This window comes from Mycteria americana, chromosome 3 (assembly GCF_035582795.1).
Source record: "Mycteria americana isolate JAX WOST 10 ecotype Jacksonville Zoo and Gardens chromosome 3, USCA_MyAme_1.0, whole genome shotgun sequence".
Classification (NCBI taxonomy): domain Eukaryota; kingdom Metazoa; phylum Chordata; class Aves; order Ciconiiformes; family Ciconiidae; genus Mycteria; species Mycteria americana.
In genome coordinates this window covers 103621939-103637390 of record NC_134367.1, presented here as the reverse complement: position 1 = coordinate 103637390, position 15452 = coordinate 103621939, and the positions used below count along the sequence as shown (strand labels likewise).

The 15452-nt window shown below is 39.4% G+C and overlaps 1 protein-coding gene across 2 annotated transcripts; it reads left to right on the top strand.

The window, feature by feature from the left end:
* Positions 1-3788: 3788 nt before the first annotated feature.
* NEK2 (NIMA related kinase 2) lies at positions 3789-11627 on the top strand. 2 transcript variants are annotated; one of them, XM_075496375.1, is made up of 9 exons: positions 3789-3933; positions 4197-4414; positions 4901-5138; positions 5851-5933; positions 6186-6312; positions 7143-7362; positions 8359-8413; positions 8496-8566; positions 11099-11627. In XM_075496375.1, exons 1-9 carry the CDS (start codon positions 3838-3840, stop codon positions 11317-11319), a joined length of 1329 nt encoding a protein of 442 aa, XP_075352490.1. In that variant the 5' UTR covers positions 3789-3837; the 3' UTR covers positions 11320-11627. The 2 variants fall into 2 exon arrangements, with proteins under 2 accessions (XP_075352490.1, XP_075352491.1); XM_075496376.1 differs by having other exon boundaries at positions 3800-3909.
* Positions 11628-15452: the final 3825 nt, after the last annotated feature.

Genomic DNA, 15452 nt, shown 5'->3' with positions numbered 1-15452 from the left:
GCATTTATTTCATGTGGCTTTATGTTTTCCTCCTTTTAATAGTTTGTAATGCAAAACCATAAAGGTACAGCTGCTGCAAAAAACTCCCCTATTGAACCTTGCCTGCTGTATGCATTGCTTTTTGAGTCTAATTTGGCTTTGAATCCTAGCGTTAATAAAAATGAAAAGTAGCGTGGTCTTAAGCACTATAATTAATGCTTCTAAATTTTGTTCCTTTGCTGTCCTGTCCACAGCTGTGTTGTGCAGAATTTCTTCAATGAACATGCACTTTGTTTCCCTCCCAAACCAGCAGAGGAAAAATACTAGGAAATTTTACCCTCTGGTACTTTTTAGACAGTGCTTCTGTCTAATATTCCAGCATTTTATATGTTTTTGTTAATCCTAGATGTGAATTTTGACATTAAAGTCAGCAACTAGAAAATTAGAAAAAAAATGGTGTCATCTGTGTACAATAATCCTGGGTAAATGTAAAATTTCTGTGCATGGACCAAATGAGAGAAGGTGAGGAAAAAAACCCACATTGTGCATAAAGACATTTAAGGACAAATGCAACCGAATATTAAAAAAACCAAACTACTTATGTGGTGAAAATCAACTAAAATAAAACACTCGTGTCTCAGTCACTCCAATATTTATAATTCCTCTTGTTGTCATTTAAAAGCATTCTTAAGATCTCTTACCTTGCTAATATTAGATACTTAATGCCTCCTTTTTTGCTGGAAGACTTTGGCACATTTCTGAGATCCTGGAATATGATTTTACATGTCTTTCACCTCTTTGAAGAGAAAAGACAAGGTTTTTCTCAGATATTTTTCTAATTATTTTTATAAAGTGCATTTATTTTTCGTCATTCATCCTCTTTCTGTGTTTATTTTCAGTACTTTTCCTATTGAGCTTCTTTTCTGTTTCACAACCTATACTTCCATGCAATTTTCTCTGATTGGCTAACAAAAAAAGTTGCCAGAATCATAATTTAATTTGCTACAGTACTTTACGATACTTTTTTGCTATTAATCTGTAAAATTATACTGGGTTGGACTCCTACAGCAAAGTGTTAGCCATTTATTTTTACTTATTTCATTGTGCTAAAAAGAAAATATCTAAGAGAAATATCAAAATACCTACCATATTATTTATCTTCAGTATTTAATATTTTGTCAGATAACTAAGCCCTGTTTCAACTAGGCCCAAGTTTGAAAAGGTACTACTTACAGCACAAATGACAGATGTCGCAAAAATTGACAAACTTTGACAGAGAACTACAGAGTAATTTGTGTGTGTGTGTGTGTGTTAAGTTTTGGGAAATGATCAGTGGAATTTGATGTAAAAAAAGCAGAATAAAATATTAGAAGCAATATTATAAATAGATTATTGAAAACTGTTTGTAGCTTTCAAAGACCCAAAGTCAGCACATGTATTTCCAAGACCAGAAATCTTAAGAGTTGCTCCTGAACTAGAGATCAGAGTTGAAAATACAATACCTGACAAAAGGGGCCCCCATTTCAAACTTCATATATATTTTTGGAATCATTGGACTCTGGGTTCTCTTGTATGGCCAGCATGAAAATCAGAAAGAAAGAAAATGAAGCGCCTACAGAAAATTTTAATGACCACTTTTAGAAATGCATTTTTCTCAAAATTACCCAGCTCTTAAAAAATAAGTACAGTCAGAAGTAAAATGACTGTGCTAGTGGTTTTTGGAGCATGACATTTTGACATTTCTCTGATTCAAGCCAACATTTCTAAAGAAACTTTCAAGATAGTCCCTAGACAAAACACAGTATTGAAAACCTACTCTATTTCTTTTGAAATATAAATAGAAAGGCTCCCATTGATAACAGTGGGAATGCATGATGACCTTTTGCTAATTTGAAAGTGCAGAAGTTTGAAACGGAGATGTTTGAAACCAGAAATGAAGCTTACAGCCCAAATAATACGTACTGTACTTTTTGTCATTTTTGTTGCATAATTTATTTACCATGCTAATGGCGTATGTGAGGATTTTCTTTTAAGGTAATTAAAATCAGTGATAAAATTGAACCATTTAAAACACCCTGTTACTCATTAACAAAACTAAAATCTCTTCACACTGTATAATTCATTTGCTCATTTTTTCCTGTAATGAATAGACATTACCTACAGATAGAAAGCTACGGACTTTTATAATAGATAACAAGAGCTTTTGTGCCTCCTGATGATGAAAGGAGGCACATCATGGCACATCTAAGGAGGCACATGCCTCCTCAGATTTTTCTACAGACTAATATAAGAATATTTCATAAATATTCAGTAATACCATGACACCTATCCCCCTCAAACCTTTTTCAAAGCCTAAAACAAAATGGGGAAATGGTTAATGAGGCCATGTGGAGATGCAATATGAGGAACTACCCTGTTCTATTGCAGAATTTCCATGTCAACAAATACAACTGTTCCCTTTTGCATCTGATTCAGGCATTATACCAGCATGTTACAATTCTTTGCTGAAGAACTAGGAGTTTCTTGTCATAGCCACTTCCACATGGAGAGAGATTAAATTGTATCCAGAACTGCACTCTGGTATCACTCCAGAATTATCCTCTAGAAAATACACTACACGCTTCCTAAAATTTCTGTAATGTTATTTAGTATATTGTGGTGTTATTTAATGTCATTTAATGTAACCATAATAATTACTGGTTTAACTTGTGGATATAGACCCACGCATTCCTGTTTTCAAATTTACATTTTAAGCCATTACATTATTTGGTTTATTTTCAAAAGGTGTTTGTGTATGGTGTAACACAGGTGTTCATATATGGCTAACAGTAAAGCTGCCATGCCTTTCAGAGTTTTTAATGACTAATTTCTTGAAGAATCACGAGGAATTTTCCTCATTGGTTTTAAAGGACGGTTTTCCAGAACAAATTTCTATTCTTTTAAATAGCTTGAGTTTTTTAAACACTTCTCAATGTTAAAAAACCTCTCTGTTAAGATCTTCCGATTTTCTACCGGTATCTGTTCCACAGACAGAAGTATTTCAGGAATGGGGATATTTTATTGTTATTTTTACTGGAAAAAATGTCTCTTCCTGAGGAGCTACGAGCACGTTAGTTATTTATACCTACACGCACGACGGTTTATCCGCCCCCGCCATGTGCCGGCCGCCCGCCCGCTGCTTGAGCGGCCTCCTGCGCTGACAGGGACAGGGGAGGCCCGGGGGAGGGACAGGGACAGCCCTGATGCAAGCGCGGGCCCAGGTCTGCTGCTGGGAGGCTCGGGGCGGTGGCCACCCCCCGTTGTAGTTAAGAGGAGAGCCCCAAGGCTTCGTCTACAGGTAATTTCAGAGCTTGTTCTCCTCAGAATACCTGAACGAAAGGAATCCACAAGCCGCCGGGCTGGCGGAACCTCGGGAGGCCGCCTACTGCCTCACCCGGTCTGCGGGGAAGGACGGACACCTGCTGCCCGCCTCGCTCTGGGAAATCGCCCGGGAAGGGGGCTGCCCGCCTCCGGGGTGGCCCCCGCCGCAGTGCCCTGCCCGCCGGGGAGGCAGCCCCGCGGGTCACCGCCACTCCGCCGCCCGCAGGCTGCACCCCCGGGTCCCCGGCCGGCGACGAGCGGGCAGCGGCGCCCGGCGAGGCGGGAGGTAGCGCCCCCCAGCTCTCGCGATGGCTCCCTGCCGCCGGCGCTTCTAACGGCTGTAACCCGGCAGTCGCTGTTTACAGCGGCGTAGCCAATGGGAAGGCGGGGCGCGTGGGCGGGGTTGCGAAGGCCGGCCAATGGGAGGGAGGGGCGGTGCGTTTAAACAGCGCGGGTGCCGAGCCAGGTCCCCCGGGAGGTTGTGGCGGTTGCGTCGCCATGCCCGGCCGCCCCGACGACTACGAGGTGCTGCTCACCATCGGCGCCGGTTCCTACGGCAAGTGCCGCAAGGTGCGCCGCAAGGCCGACGGCAAGGTGAGGCGGCGGCGGCGGTGGTGGTGGTGGTGGTGCTGCTGCTGCTGCTGGTGGTGGTGCCGCCGGCAGCGGCAGCTGCGATGGAGGCGGAGGCACCGCTCTGTTAGTCGTGCTTCCTCGTAGCGTGTCGTTACCGTCGGTTTCAGCTGGGAGCTGGCGGCTCTCCAAGATAAGCGAGTGGCCTATATTGAAAGCCTCTCATCCCCCCTCCAGAGCTCTGGCTAGTGTATAAGTCACTCCCTAAGGGTTTTTTTCCTCCTTAGATCTTGGTATGGAAGGAGCTTGACTATGGCTCGATGACAGAGGCAGAGAAACAAATGCTTGTTTCGGAAGTGAATTTGCTTCGCGAGCTGAGACATCCCAATATTGTCCGGTATTACGATCGGATCATCGACAGAAGCAGCACAACCCTGTACATCGTGATGGAGTACTGTGATGGGGGTGACCTGGCTAGCTTAATTGCAAGGTGCACCAAAGAAAGGCATGTGAAATCTGTTTGTGGCAATTTTGGAGTATCTAGCATGAAGTGTCTTGGGCAATCAAAAGAAAAAGCTCAAAGTGAAATGTATCTCTTCTTAGTAACTTCTGAACGTCTTTGGGTCTCATCCTTTGGACCCGACAACTTTTCTGAAATGTGAAAGGGTTGTACAAAATTACAACACTGGTGGGAATTGTGCTAATGTTTGTTAGACCCTCTGGGGGAGGAAGGGAATATTTTGGGGATTCTGCAACAAAAGTCTAGGTGTCTTCCAACATATTTGGAGTGATTTTTCTTTAAACTTCAATTTTTTAAATAGCATATGTAGATGCCTGTTGCTGTTACCTTTCTATAAAGGTGCTGGGGTTGACTCAGTGACTTTTTATAGCAGTAGTATTTAAAAAGTTACAGAACTAAGACTGGCAGCAACTACTTAAACTGATGTATGCTCAGAGAATACCTTTGTTAAACAATGTGTTTATCTTTCAGGTATTACTTGGAAGAAAGCTTTGTTCTCCGAGTATTGACTCAATTGACATTGGCCTTGAAGGAGTGTCACAGACGGAGTGATGGTGGAGTCACTGTGCATCGTGACCTAAAACCAGCAAATGTCTTTCTAGATGGCAAGCAGAATGTGAAACTAGGAGATTTTGGACTGGCTAGAATATTGCACCATGACACCAGCTTTGCCAAAACATTTGTTGGAACTCCTTATTATATGTCTCCAGTAAGACATCTCTTCTGTGCCTTATCTCCCCTCTTGTCCCTCCAAGATCTGTTTTCTGCAGTGTTGGTCTCAGAGTCCATGAACGTTTGGGAGGTTTTAATGGAGAGTCACTAGCCTTAAATGCAGGTGACTTTTTTTCATAGAGTGTATATGTTCTGGAGACAAGGTTATTTTGCAGTTATTTTCATCTCCTTTCTTCCTCACACCATCACCGCCTTCTAATTAAAGTTGTTCTTCACTGTATAAGTTTTGATATATTCTTGGAATATTAGAGATGTAAGGTAGTTATGTTGGAGTATCTTGTTCCCGAAAAGGAATAGGGAAGCTAGAGTGCTTTTATGTTTTGTGGTGTTGAGGTAAAGAGCTTATTAAATTACCTCTTGATGGTGGGATTTTAATTTGTAATGGAAATAAGCAAGAATGAGTTATTTCCCTGATCTGGTGCATTTTGTATGGGAAAGATTAATGTTGACTGAAATATGGAGTTGTATCAACTGAAGATTGGTGCAACACTTGAGTCTTCTACAGTGTAGTACTCCATAACTTGTTAAAATCCTGCTATTAAGACTAGCTGTGGAGGTTAATTAAGACAGAATCTTAAAAGTAACCCCAGTAAGTAATGGTTTAATTCAGGTTTGAACAGTAGCTGATTATCCTGCAATAGTAGAACAACGTCTTAGTTAATAAACTTAAGATTGTTCTCTTTCTATAGGAACAAATGAACCACATGTCATACAATGAAAAATCTGACATCTGGTCTCTAGGATGTCTCCTGTATGAATTATGTGCTCTCTTGTAAGTATAGTAGTGTGGTAATGAATGTGGAAACATAGCTGTTAATGCATTTATGATTAAATTTTGTATAGATGAAAGCTTAAAGGTTTCAGAGACTAGTCCTAGATTTTTATTTCTATATTGGTCTTGACATTAGGAAGTCAAAACAAACCTTTGATTGCAGCTTTTTTCTTAGTCTGATACTTTTTTTTTAAAATGAAAGTAAGTCATGTGAAACTAGTGAAAGAATCCAAGAAAAATGTTGTTCTTCAGGCCTCCATTTAGAGCTTACAACCAAAAGGAGTTGGCAGAAAAGATAAGGGAAGGGAAGTTCAGACGAATACCATATCGTTACTCAGAGCAGTTGAATGAACTTCTCAAAGAGATGCTGAATGTAAAGGTAAGAATCAGTTACTAATTTTTCCACCTATAATCTGAACTAGTACTGAAATACTAGTTTTCCTTTTCAATTATGAAACAAACTGAAGTAGTGGTTGCTATCACCTTGTCACTGGCAATATCACTTGTAGGGGAAGGAGGGATGAATTGTGCTTTGAGTCCATTAAACAAAGGCAGCAGCTCAAGTGTTATGCCAGGCTCACAGGAGGCAAAAAGGCTGTCTCAGTGTTGGCTTATACAGAATTTCCTAACAACACGCTTAACAAGGTCCTATAACTTCAAGTTTAAAATGGTTCCAGTGTGTTTGGAAGTTGGAAGGGGTGGTTTTGTCTTCATTTTGGATTTTGCTTTATATGGCTAATGTATAGCTTGTCCACCATGGCTGGCATGGAGGTGTTGAGAAGAATACTGCATGGGACAACAAAGCTGTAACAAGAACTCAAGTCTCCAACAGGTATGGATCCTTCAGGAATCTCTGAAGGTAGAGATCAGGAATCTCTACCACAGGTAGAGATGCAGAGTGTTGGCTCCAGAACCTACTGACAACTGCCTCTGTAGGCTCACCACCTCATTCTGGCTCAGAAAGGAGTGGGTGCCTGCTCTAGGAGAGCTAGACTTGCAGCTTCTAGAGCTGAAGGCTGGTAACAGCATCCTCCCTCAGCTTTTGTCATCTGGTTGTGCTACCCCTTCCTAACTCCATTTTTCTCCAACTTCTCCTTCACTATATAGCACCTCAGCTGGTTTCCACCTGAGGCAGGTCTTACTTGAGAATCCCTGGCCTTAACCTTTCTTGGTTACAGATGGAACCTGTTGGTAATGTCTTTCCTTTAGGATTATTGCCGACCTTCTGTTGAAGATATTCTACAGCACCCCTTGATAGCAGACTTGGTGACAGAAGAACAAAGACAAAATTCTGATAAAAGAGGGTGGAGATCATGGGAGCCAGAAAGGCTGCAGTATTCAGATGCTGCAGTGAATGAACTGAAAAGGAAGGAACAACAATTACAGGAGCGAGAACAAGCCATTAAAGAGAGAGAGCAACGTTTGGAGCGTATGATATTCCACTTTGGGAAGGGGGTGGCAATGGGATTCTGATTCAAAAGAATAAGTGCGGAGGAAGAAAAGGTAGACAGTTTTCAAAACCCTCATTTTAATGCACTAGGATATCGTACTCCTGCATTCATTACTAGAGTTCTGTCTAAAGACTATAACAAGAATGCTTGGGCTTACTCATCTTATACTAGTTCTTGTTTTAAGTTACTAAGATATAATTGGCAGTTTGCATATAGAAGTCTGGCTTGGGAAAATTATTAAACATGAGTGGCAATTAGGAAAGTAAACAGAAAAATAGGGTCTGAATATATTGTTCTGCACTGTGCAGCGTAGGTTGCTTTTCACCTACTCTGTGTAAGTTAACATTGGCTATACTAATGTGTAACCTAAGGTGAGCCTGATGTTGGAGTAAAATATACTTGAGTAAACAGTCAACAGCTTTTATAGAAGCTGCACCCTACAGATAGCTTGCCTGTGAAACTGTAAGGCTGGTCCTCAGGTGCTGGTATTTTATGTGGGCAGGAAATCCCTCTTTGCATATACAGTAGGCTCTGTAATACAGATTTTAACCATATATATTGTTTTCTGAGCCTGAATAACGCTGCTGCTGCTGTAAAGAGGGTGTTTAGTCATAGCTGAATTTTAGTATCCAGTATCTAAATATTTATTTAGATCTGGTGTCACGTGTGCCATGAGTTAGTGTGCAGAACAGAAAGCTGCTATAGCTTCATTGTTGCAGATATGGCAGAGTTTGACCTGGGGGGGAAGCATGCCTGGCATTTCAGAGTACTTGTCCAGTGCTTTATCAGTGCATTGATAAAGGTGCATCTACGCAGCAGTTATCTTGCTTTGTTTAGAGTCATAGAAGCAGAAATAAGGGTGCATCTGACAGGCTATTACTGCTCTTTTTCTGCAAGAAAATCCATCATGCACAATCACTCTAACTTTAACATTTACATTTTAACACTGCATACTACCATATTTCTACTTCCAGAGAGAGAACGGGAACTCTGTGTTCGAGAGAGACTGGCAGAGGACAAACTTGCTAGGTATCTTACTAACCTATAATTGCCTAGATTAGAAACTCTGCAATCTTACAACAAAAAGCTTAAACTTATCTTTTCAAAACAGAGCTGAAAACTTGATGAGGAACTACAATCTCTACAAACAGCAGAGGACATTAGCTTGTGCAGATGGTCCAGGTATGAAAATACGCAAGAAGCCACTTGCACTGATAAATGTAGGCTGGTATGACCAGAAGAATGCCCCTGATGCTCAGCATGCTGTACCTAGTCCCATTGTAGCGATACAAACCCCAGTTATCTCTGCGTGGTTGGGAAGAGACTCCTGATTTTCTACTCTGCAAAAATACTTAATGAATGATGCTCAGCCATGAGTGTGAGTGACCACTGTCAGCACTGCAGTCTTGTGCTATTTTGAAAATTAGGTTCTTGTGGTAAGCTAATGGAAGCGCTGACTCGTAACTCAAACTTTCTTGAGCTGTACTTATTTTACTTATGGATGCCTTTTTATAGACCTTTGATTTAGTTAATTTTAATAAAATTGCACGTGTCTAATCACTTCAACTTTAGTTCAACTTCCAAAAACTTCAAGGTGGGAAATAATACTTGTTGCAAGTGACCCAGCTGTGATTGGTGCATCGTATAAGCTCTGCAGAATACAAACTGCTGTTATACTCCAGTTTAACTCACTAGAAAAAAAAGCTTTGAAAATGTGCTATAATGCTTCCTGACTACCAGTCCTAATCTGTTTTACAGTAGTTATTACCCCATAAGTATTTGACCCTCAGTTTGGCCTTGATTGTTCAGTCCTCACTATCATAAGAGGTAGTATCATCTGTTCATTGCACCCGTCTTTAATGGTAAAAATGATTCAAGTATCTAAATGCATTTTGACATAGTGGTGGAATATTAAATGGCTGGGTCCTAAGTAGTACTCTAGAACAAAGAAATGTGAACATCCCTTAACATGCAGCAACACTCTCTTCATTTAGTTTTGCTCAGATAAAGCAAGATAAGCACGTCACTGCCTCTAATACAAATAAAACTGAAGCTGCATTTTTTTTTCACAAGTGCCTATCACAGCAGGAAAGAACACAAGTAAAATGCCACCACAAGTCAGTAGTACTTTGAGCTATTTCTAACACTCCTGTCAATTTTGAGAATTCCACCTGTCTCTCAATATCTTGTCTGACTTTGATACATTAAAGAATATAAAATTAAGAATAAATTTGCCTTTCTGATGTTGCCTCTAGCACTGGATGACTGAAGGTAAATAAGCTTCAGCATTTGCTTCTGTTCTCTTCTGCATCTCTCACCCCTTTACATGATATTTTGATCTTAACAGGGGTATTAATTTTTGAAGATGGGCAAAACCACTTGGAGTAGTTAATGCCTCAAGACAGACAATGCAGAAAAGTGAATATAGTTATTATAAGAGTGACCAAACCTTGCCATATCTGTAGATCACTTGATTAAACATTTGTCACAATGTTTGCTGCTCTTCAGCTTCATTCCACAATACTCTTGTAACACTGTTTCTAAAATTCTTCCTATACTGATATGAATAGACCAAATGTTTCTCCAATATGTTATCAAGATTGCTTCTGTTATCTTCAGTTACTCTAATATGGCTGTCTTTTTCACAACTGGATTGCATCTCACACATCTTGGATCCCTAATTTCTCTTCAAAGTCAGTTGTGTGGTTCATTTCACAGTAAAATGGAATACCAAAAATCCTGTTTTTTAGGACAGTGTCCTAGACACTAACCTATTTTTGCAGGGATTTTCTGATTCTTAGGGAAGGATTTAATGTTAAAACAGATACAGCTTACTGATATGAAACTACAAAATGCTGAAACATTCACTAGCCCCTTTGGTTTGGTCCTTCTCACTTTTCTGTGCTTATTGCATCCTTGCTCTAGCCTAATTAATTGAAAATGAAGGCTTCAGCAGAGTTATGATTAGGATAGTTAGACCTTTGATAAGGTCTATTTTTTTTTGAGTCTTGTGAAATTGGCTCTTATGAGAAACAACTCAGATGTTTTAATATTTTTTTGATGGTAGTTTTTGTAACCTAAGTCATTAAAACCAAACCAAACTAACTGTCTTTTGATTGTGGCAGTTCTATACAGCTAAAGCATAGCTATACCATGAAAATTCCTGTCCTGGAGGCTGCAGTGAAAGTAACTTGCTAATTGTTAAAGCACCTAAACTCATTATTCATCAAATGAGAGCCTAGTTTGCAGCCTATTGACTTCATACAAGGATGGAGTTGGAACAATATGGGTAATGTAGAAAGACCACTGAACAGGTTGGGTCTGCCCCTGCTATGAAGGAAAGACAAGGGTTTTTGGTAGCTGAGAGCCTAATTCTCCATTTCCCTTTGGAACTGGATTATCTTACTGTCCTGTCCTTCAGAAGAAACTCCATGTCTCTTCTCCTTATGTCAACTAATATTTCCTTAGGTGTTGGGAGGTACACCCTAGAAACTGCAATGGCATATATCCTTTAACCACAATTATTTAAAAGCCTTGTTTTCAATTTTTCCTCCAAAAATGGAAAAGGATTGTTGCTATGAACTGAAATGCATTTAATTAGGTTACGTAAAGCCATAGGTAGTTAGCAAAATGGGTAACAGGGTTAAAAGACATAAGCTAAGCAATAAATGCTGAAAGTATGCTAATTTAGTACTTATTTTTTGATTTCTTAAGATAACGCACTCCTGCTCCCCTTTTCTACAACGAAGAAGAAAGTTGATGGAAGTGAAGAGAATGCTGTGCCTCCTGTTAATTTGGAAAACTATCCCCTTTCCAAAGGGAAATGCTCTGATCTCAAAAAACGTCTATATGCTGCAAATCTACGGGCTCAAGCACTGTCTGAACTGGAAAAAAACTATCAACTAAAGAGCAGACAAATCTTGGGCATGCGCTGAAACTGTAACATTAGTTGTACAGTATTTAACTTTTTAGAGTGGATTAAATGTATAGAAAGATACTTGTGCCTCCTGCTTTTAAGCTGGAACCTACTGAAAATATATTTTAACAGTTGGTATACAAACTCTTAGTCTATGATAGGCAGTTCATGATAAGAGCATAAGAGATTATATTATGATAGTTTTGATACCAAGTCAAACAAGCTGAATGAATTGTATTATTAAAGAAAAAAATATTTTGGTCCTCCTCCTGTTTACCATACATTACTCTTCTAATATAAAGATTGAATATTGTAAAACAGATTTTTTTTTTTTTTAAATCTGGTGTGAAAAACTTTTCAGATGAAAAATGTACAGAGATTCACAATCTGTAGGTTAAAACGATGCTGTACGTAAAGTACAGTTCTTGATAAAAGAAGTATTGATATTTTGTTTATATGGAAAAACACTGGCTTTTTGTCTGAGCTTGTAAATATTTTTCAAAAGAGCAAAAAGAGATTTTATGCTATCTCTTCCTAGTAGGTGACCACCTAACCTAACTGGGTGACCTATCAGAGCAGGCTACTTCTAGTTTAATGTCTTTGATGAATGAGTGGGATGGGTCAGCTTAGCATAATTTATAGTAGAGTTTATAGTCCTCTGCTATAATTTATAGCAGAGTTTATAGTCCTTTCTGCCTGGGCAGCTGAATGGCTTGTCCATCAGCTCCTGAAAGGCCTGCTTCAGGGCACAGCATTTGAAATAACGCCTTCTGGGGTTTGCCTCGAAACTGTGTTACAAACTGATCCCCTGAGACTGCTGTCCTGGACAGGACACCACCCAGGGTATTAGCACCTGTGTTTGGGGAGGGCAGTTGTAGTTTGAATAGCAAATCCTTATTTTCTTGAAGCTTATGAGGTATCTCCATCTTTCCCTTCACAATTCTCTGCCAGGGTAGGAGTTGCTCACTTAAGGTGGTGTAAGTTTCATGAAGTAACTCAGACTCATTAATTTAAAAAAATCCTTTGGAACTGTAATGTCTGACATATTTTTATATAAAGCTTTTCTGTCTCTGGGTTGAAATGTCATAAAACATACATTCTTAGTAAACAGCTAATTTTCAAAACATTTGTTTCCTTATTGGGCCATGAATGTTATCTAAGGAGGTATTCTAGATGGTTTTTACTCGAAAAAAGAGAATCTTATTTGAAACATCAACTTAATTTGGCATATTTGCTGATACACAAGTAGTTGTGTCACCAAACAACAGTTCTGCTCTAGCAGATTCTTAACCACCCAGCAGAGCTTATCATATTTGCTTGCACAGCGGTTATTGTTTTCACCACAGCCTTTGCTTAAAAGAATTAGAATATGACCATTTGGTTCGCTAGTCTAAAACTGCCGCTATTCTTGTAGTCATTACCCAGTACTAGGTGTGGTTGGAAGTGTCTGCAGGTATGCACAGCCAAAGTAGCTGTGCCGTGTGGATCGGTGCAGCTTTCCTGCTGCATTCTTTCATATTATTTAAGATTCTTACAGATATTTGGAGGGTGAATCCCTGCTTTGTCACCACGTTTGTATATTGAGATTTTTCTGTTCTGTGCCTCAACCAGAAGATCTGCAATGCAGTTCTACTGGCCTTCATGTGGATCTTTATTGTATAGTCCATAAACTAGCAAAGCGTAGAATATGCAGTAGTGTTAGTCTAATCTGAAAAAATATGTAGGATGCAAGAATTTTGTTGTATGCTTTGTCATCTGCAAAATGCAGGTACCAATTAGTGAAAGGAGGAAACCCAGAACCAAGAAAATAAATTAGTAATTAATGATTGAGGAAAGACTATATTGTGAAATGGCTGGTGCTTGCACATGCTTTGCTTTTAACAAGAGCAAACTAGAAAATGGCTTCAGAGTTGGTTTTTGGTTTTTTTTTTTTTTTTTTTTTTCTTGGAACGTATAGATAGAACAAATAATTTCTGCATTTAAAAGTAAAATACCTTCAGAGCAATACCTGCACCTTTCCTCTTCCTTTAATTCTCTACTGACCTCAAGATGTCACTGTTGTCCTGTAATTGTTGAGAATTTCCTTTAGTCTATTGATACATTCATACAAAATTTAAGATCCGATTTAAATATATTTTTACCTGTTTTGTTTCAGGAAATCATAAGTGTGTTGCTGCAAGATGCTGATCTTCTTAGGCTACAGAGGCTGGTGCAATTACTTGTAATTATCTCCGATTTGCTGTTTTGCATCTTTTATGCATGTTTTATAAAAATAGTTGAATCAAAGTCTTAGTTAACAATTACACTATTATGAATAAGACATGCTACGGAGAGTGCAAACTCTTCTCAATCACAATGGCAGTAATAAATGAGAACAGCTTAAGTTACAGCTGTAGCATTGAGCTGTTTAAGCTGCTTTACTCACAATGTCTTATTGAAGTATTATCACTCTAATATGATAAATGCAGTGTCTCTTGAGGTTTTTGAAATAAGAACTTCCTACCAGTATGTGTCAAACATAGGGGAAGGCATCCTGGAGATGGTCTTCATTCTCTCTCAGAATTTTTGCTTTGGAATCCTGAAATTCACATTTTCCTACGAAGGCGTAATTGTTTTTCCCAGAGGACGTGTAGCGTTGGAATCGCATGCAAGATGTAATTTTCAAATATATTCAGGAAAATAAATAGACCATTTATGGGAATAGTGACTGCTTATAGAGTGCTAGCAAAACATTGCCATCATGCAGATGGGTATAGTTAGCTCCTAAAAGTGAAGGAAAATTGTACATATGTACATGGTACAGCTTAAGCCTTACAGGATGATAATAATGGTGTACACTGTTGAATATTGTGAGATAAATTCATTAGTGTTTAATATCAGTATCAGGAATTTTAATAATATGTATAGTTGTGGGCACACAAATGACATATAGAAGTTAGTTCTGAAGTTACAGGAAGTTTTATATGCATAGAACATAATTTAGCTCAAGGATAGATGGGAGGGGAAGTTGCATCATCTTTGAAAAATGTGGACCAGATCCCTGATTTTCAGCCTTCGTGTATGACCTTGATCAAGACCCTGTCCTGGGCCTTAGATTCCCATCTGTAACAGGCTTGTCACAGCAGGGTTCCTCAGAGACAGCACTGGGATCCTGTACAGGTCTTCTGCACTTTGGGCGGATTTTTGGTGTCGGTGGCGCAACCACTTTGATCTCCAACTTTGGGCAGCTGTGCATGTACTAGGGAATGGAATTTACTGGGAAAATAGTGGTGCGTTACCAAAGTAAATTATTTAATGATTAGCCTGTCAACTGTCCCCTCTGCAGCCAGTTGACCAGACCATTCCATGTGACTACAGCACTTAAATGGTGTGAAAGTGCTGGCTAGCTAGGCAGATAAAATGCTTAAAGGAAATCAGGCTTAAATATAGAGGATGATCAAGCTTCTTCCTAAACATAAATATCAATAGGTCATTTAATCTCTACTATATCATCGAACAGGTGGAGAGATAAATCCCTCTGGAACAATTATAAAATACTTTATCATAGGGAATTTCACATTTTTGCCTTTACTGTCGGTGAGTAACACACGAGGAAATGATCTGGTCCTAATAGTGGCACAAGCTGGTTCACAGGCACTTACTGCGAGAATCAATCTCCTGCAGTTTCCCACAGGTACAAGAAACAGCGCAGAGCAGAAGCTGCCTGCTATTACTCTTGTCTTCATCCAAAAAAGAGAGACTGCTCCTCACTTATGCTGCTCATCATCCTAGCCCCTGTGTGTACCTCTTGCTGTGCTGATAAAGATGAAGTCCATTTCCCAGTAAGCAATGCTTCTAGCATTCACAGTCCAAAATACAGTTGGACCCAATAGTGGTACAGTGACAGCCTTTGGGCCGTGTCTTTGCCTTATTCTTCCCTTGTGTAACTTGTGTGAAGCCAGAGGAATCCTAATATCTATAAAGCTGGTGTATCGGGCATAGAAGCTGAAGCCTGCCCTGGGAGCCTGCTTAATAGACATTTCAGCACCATGGAAGACTTTGGCCTAATTAAGGCTACATACAGTACAATCTACATCAGGTATTAGAAGTGAGTTTTATTTATATATTTACCTTAAAAGGTAGCTGAAAGTTAAATATTAATCTTTACAACTT

Bases quoted from the DNA above. Each gene is read 5' to 3' on its own strand.
- NEK2 (XM_075496375.1), top strand. From the start codon at position 3,838: ATGCCCGGCCGCCCCGACGACTACGAGGTGCTGCTCACCATCGGCGCC. The intron at 5,139-5,850 runs GTAAGACATCTC...CTCTTTCTATAG, and splicing joins CTCCTTATTATATGTCTCCA to GAACAAATGAACCACATGTC. The intron at 8,414-8,495 runs GTATCTTACTAA...TTTTCAAAACAG, and splicing joins GCAGAGGACAAACTTGCTAG to AGCTGAAAACTTGATGAGGA.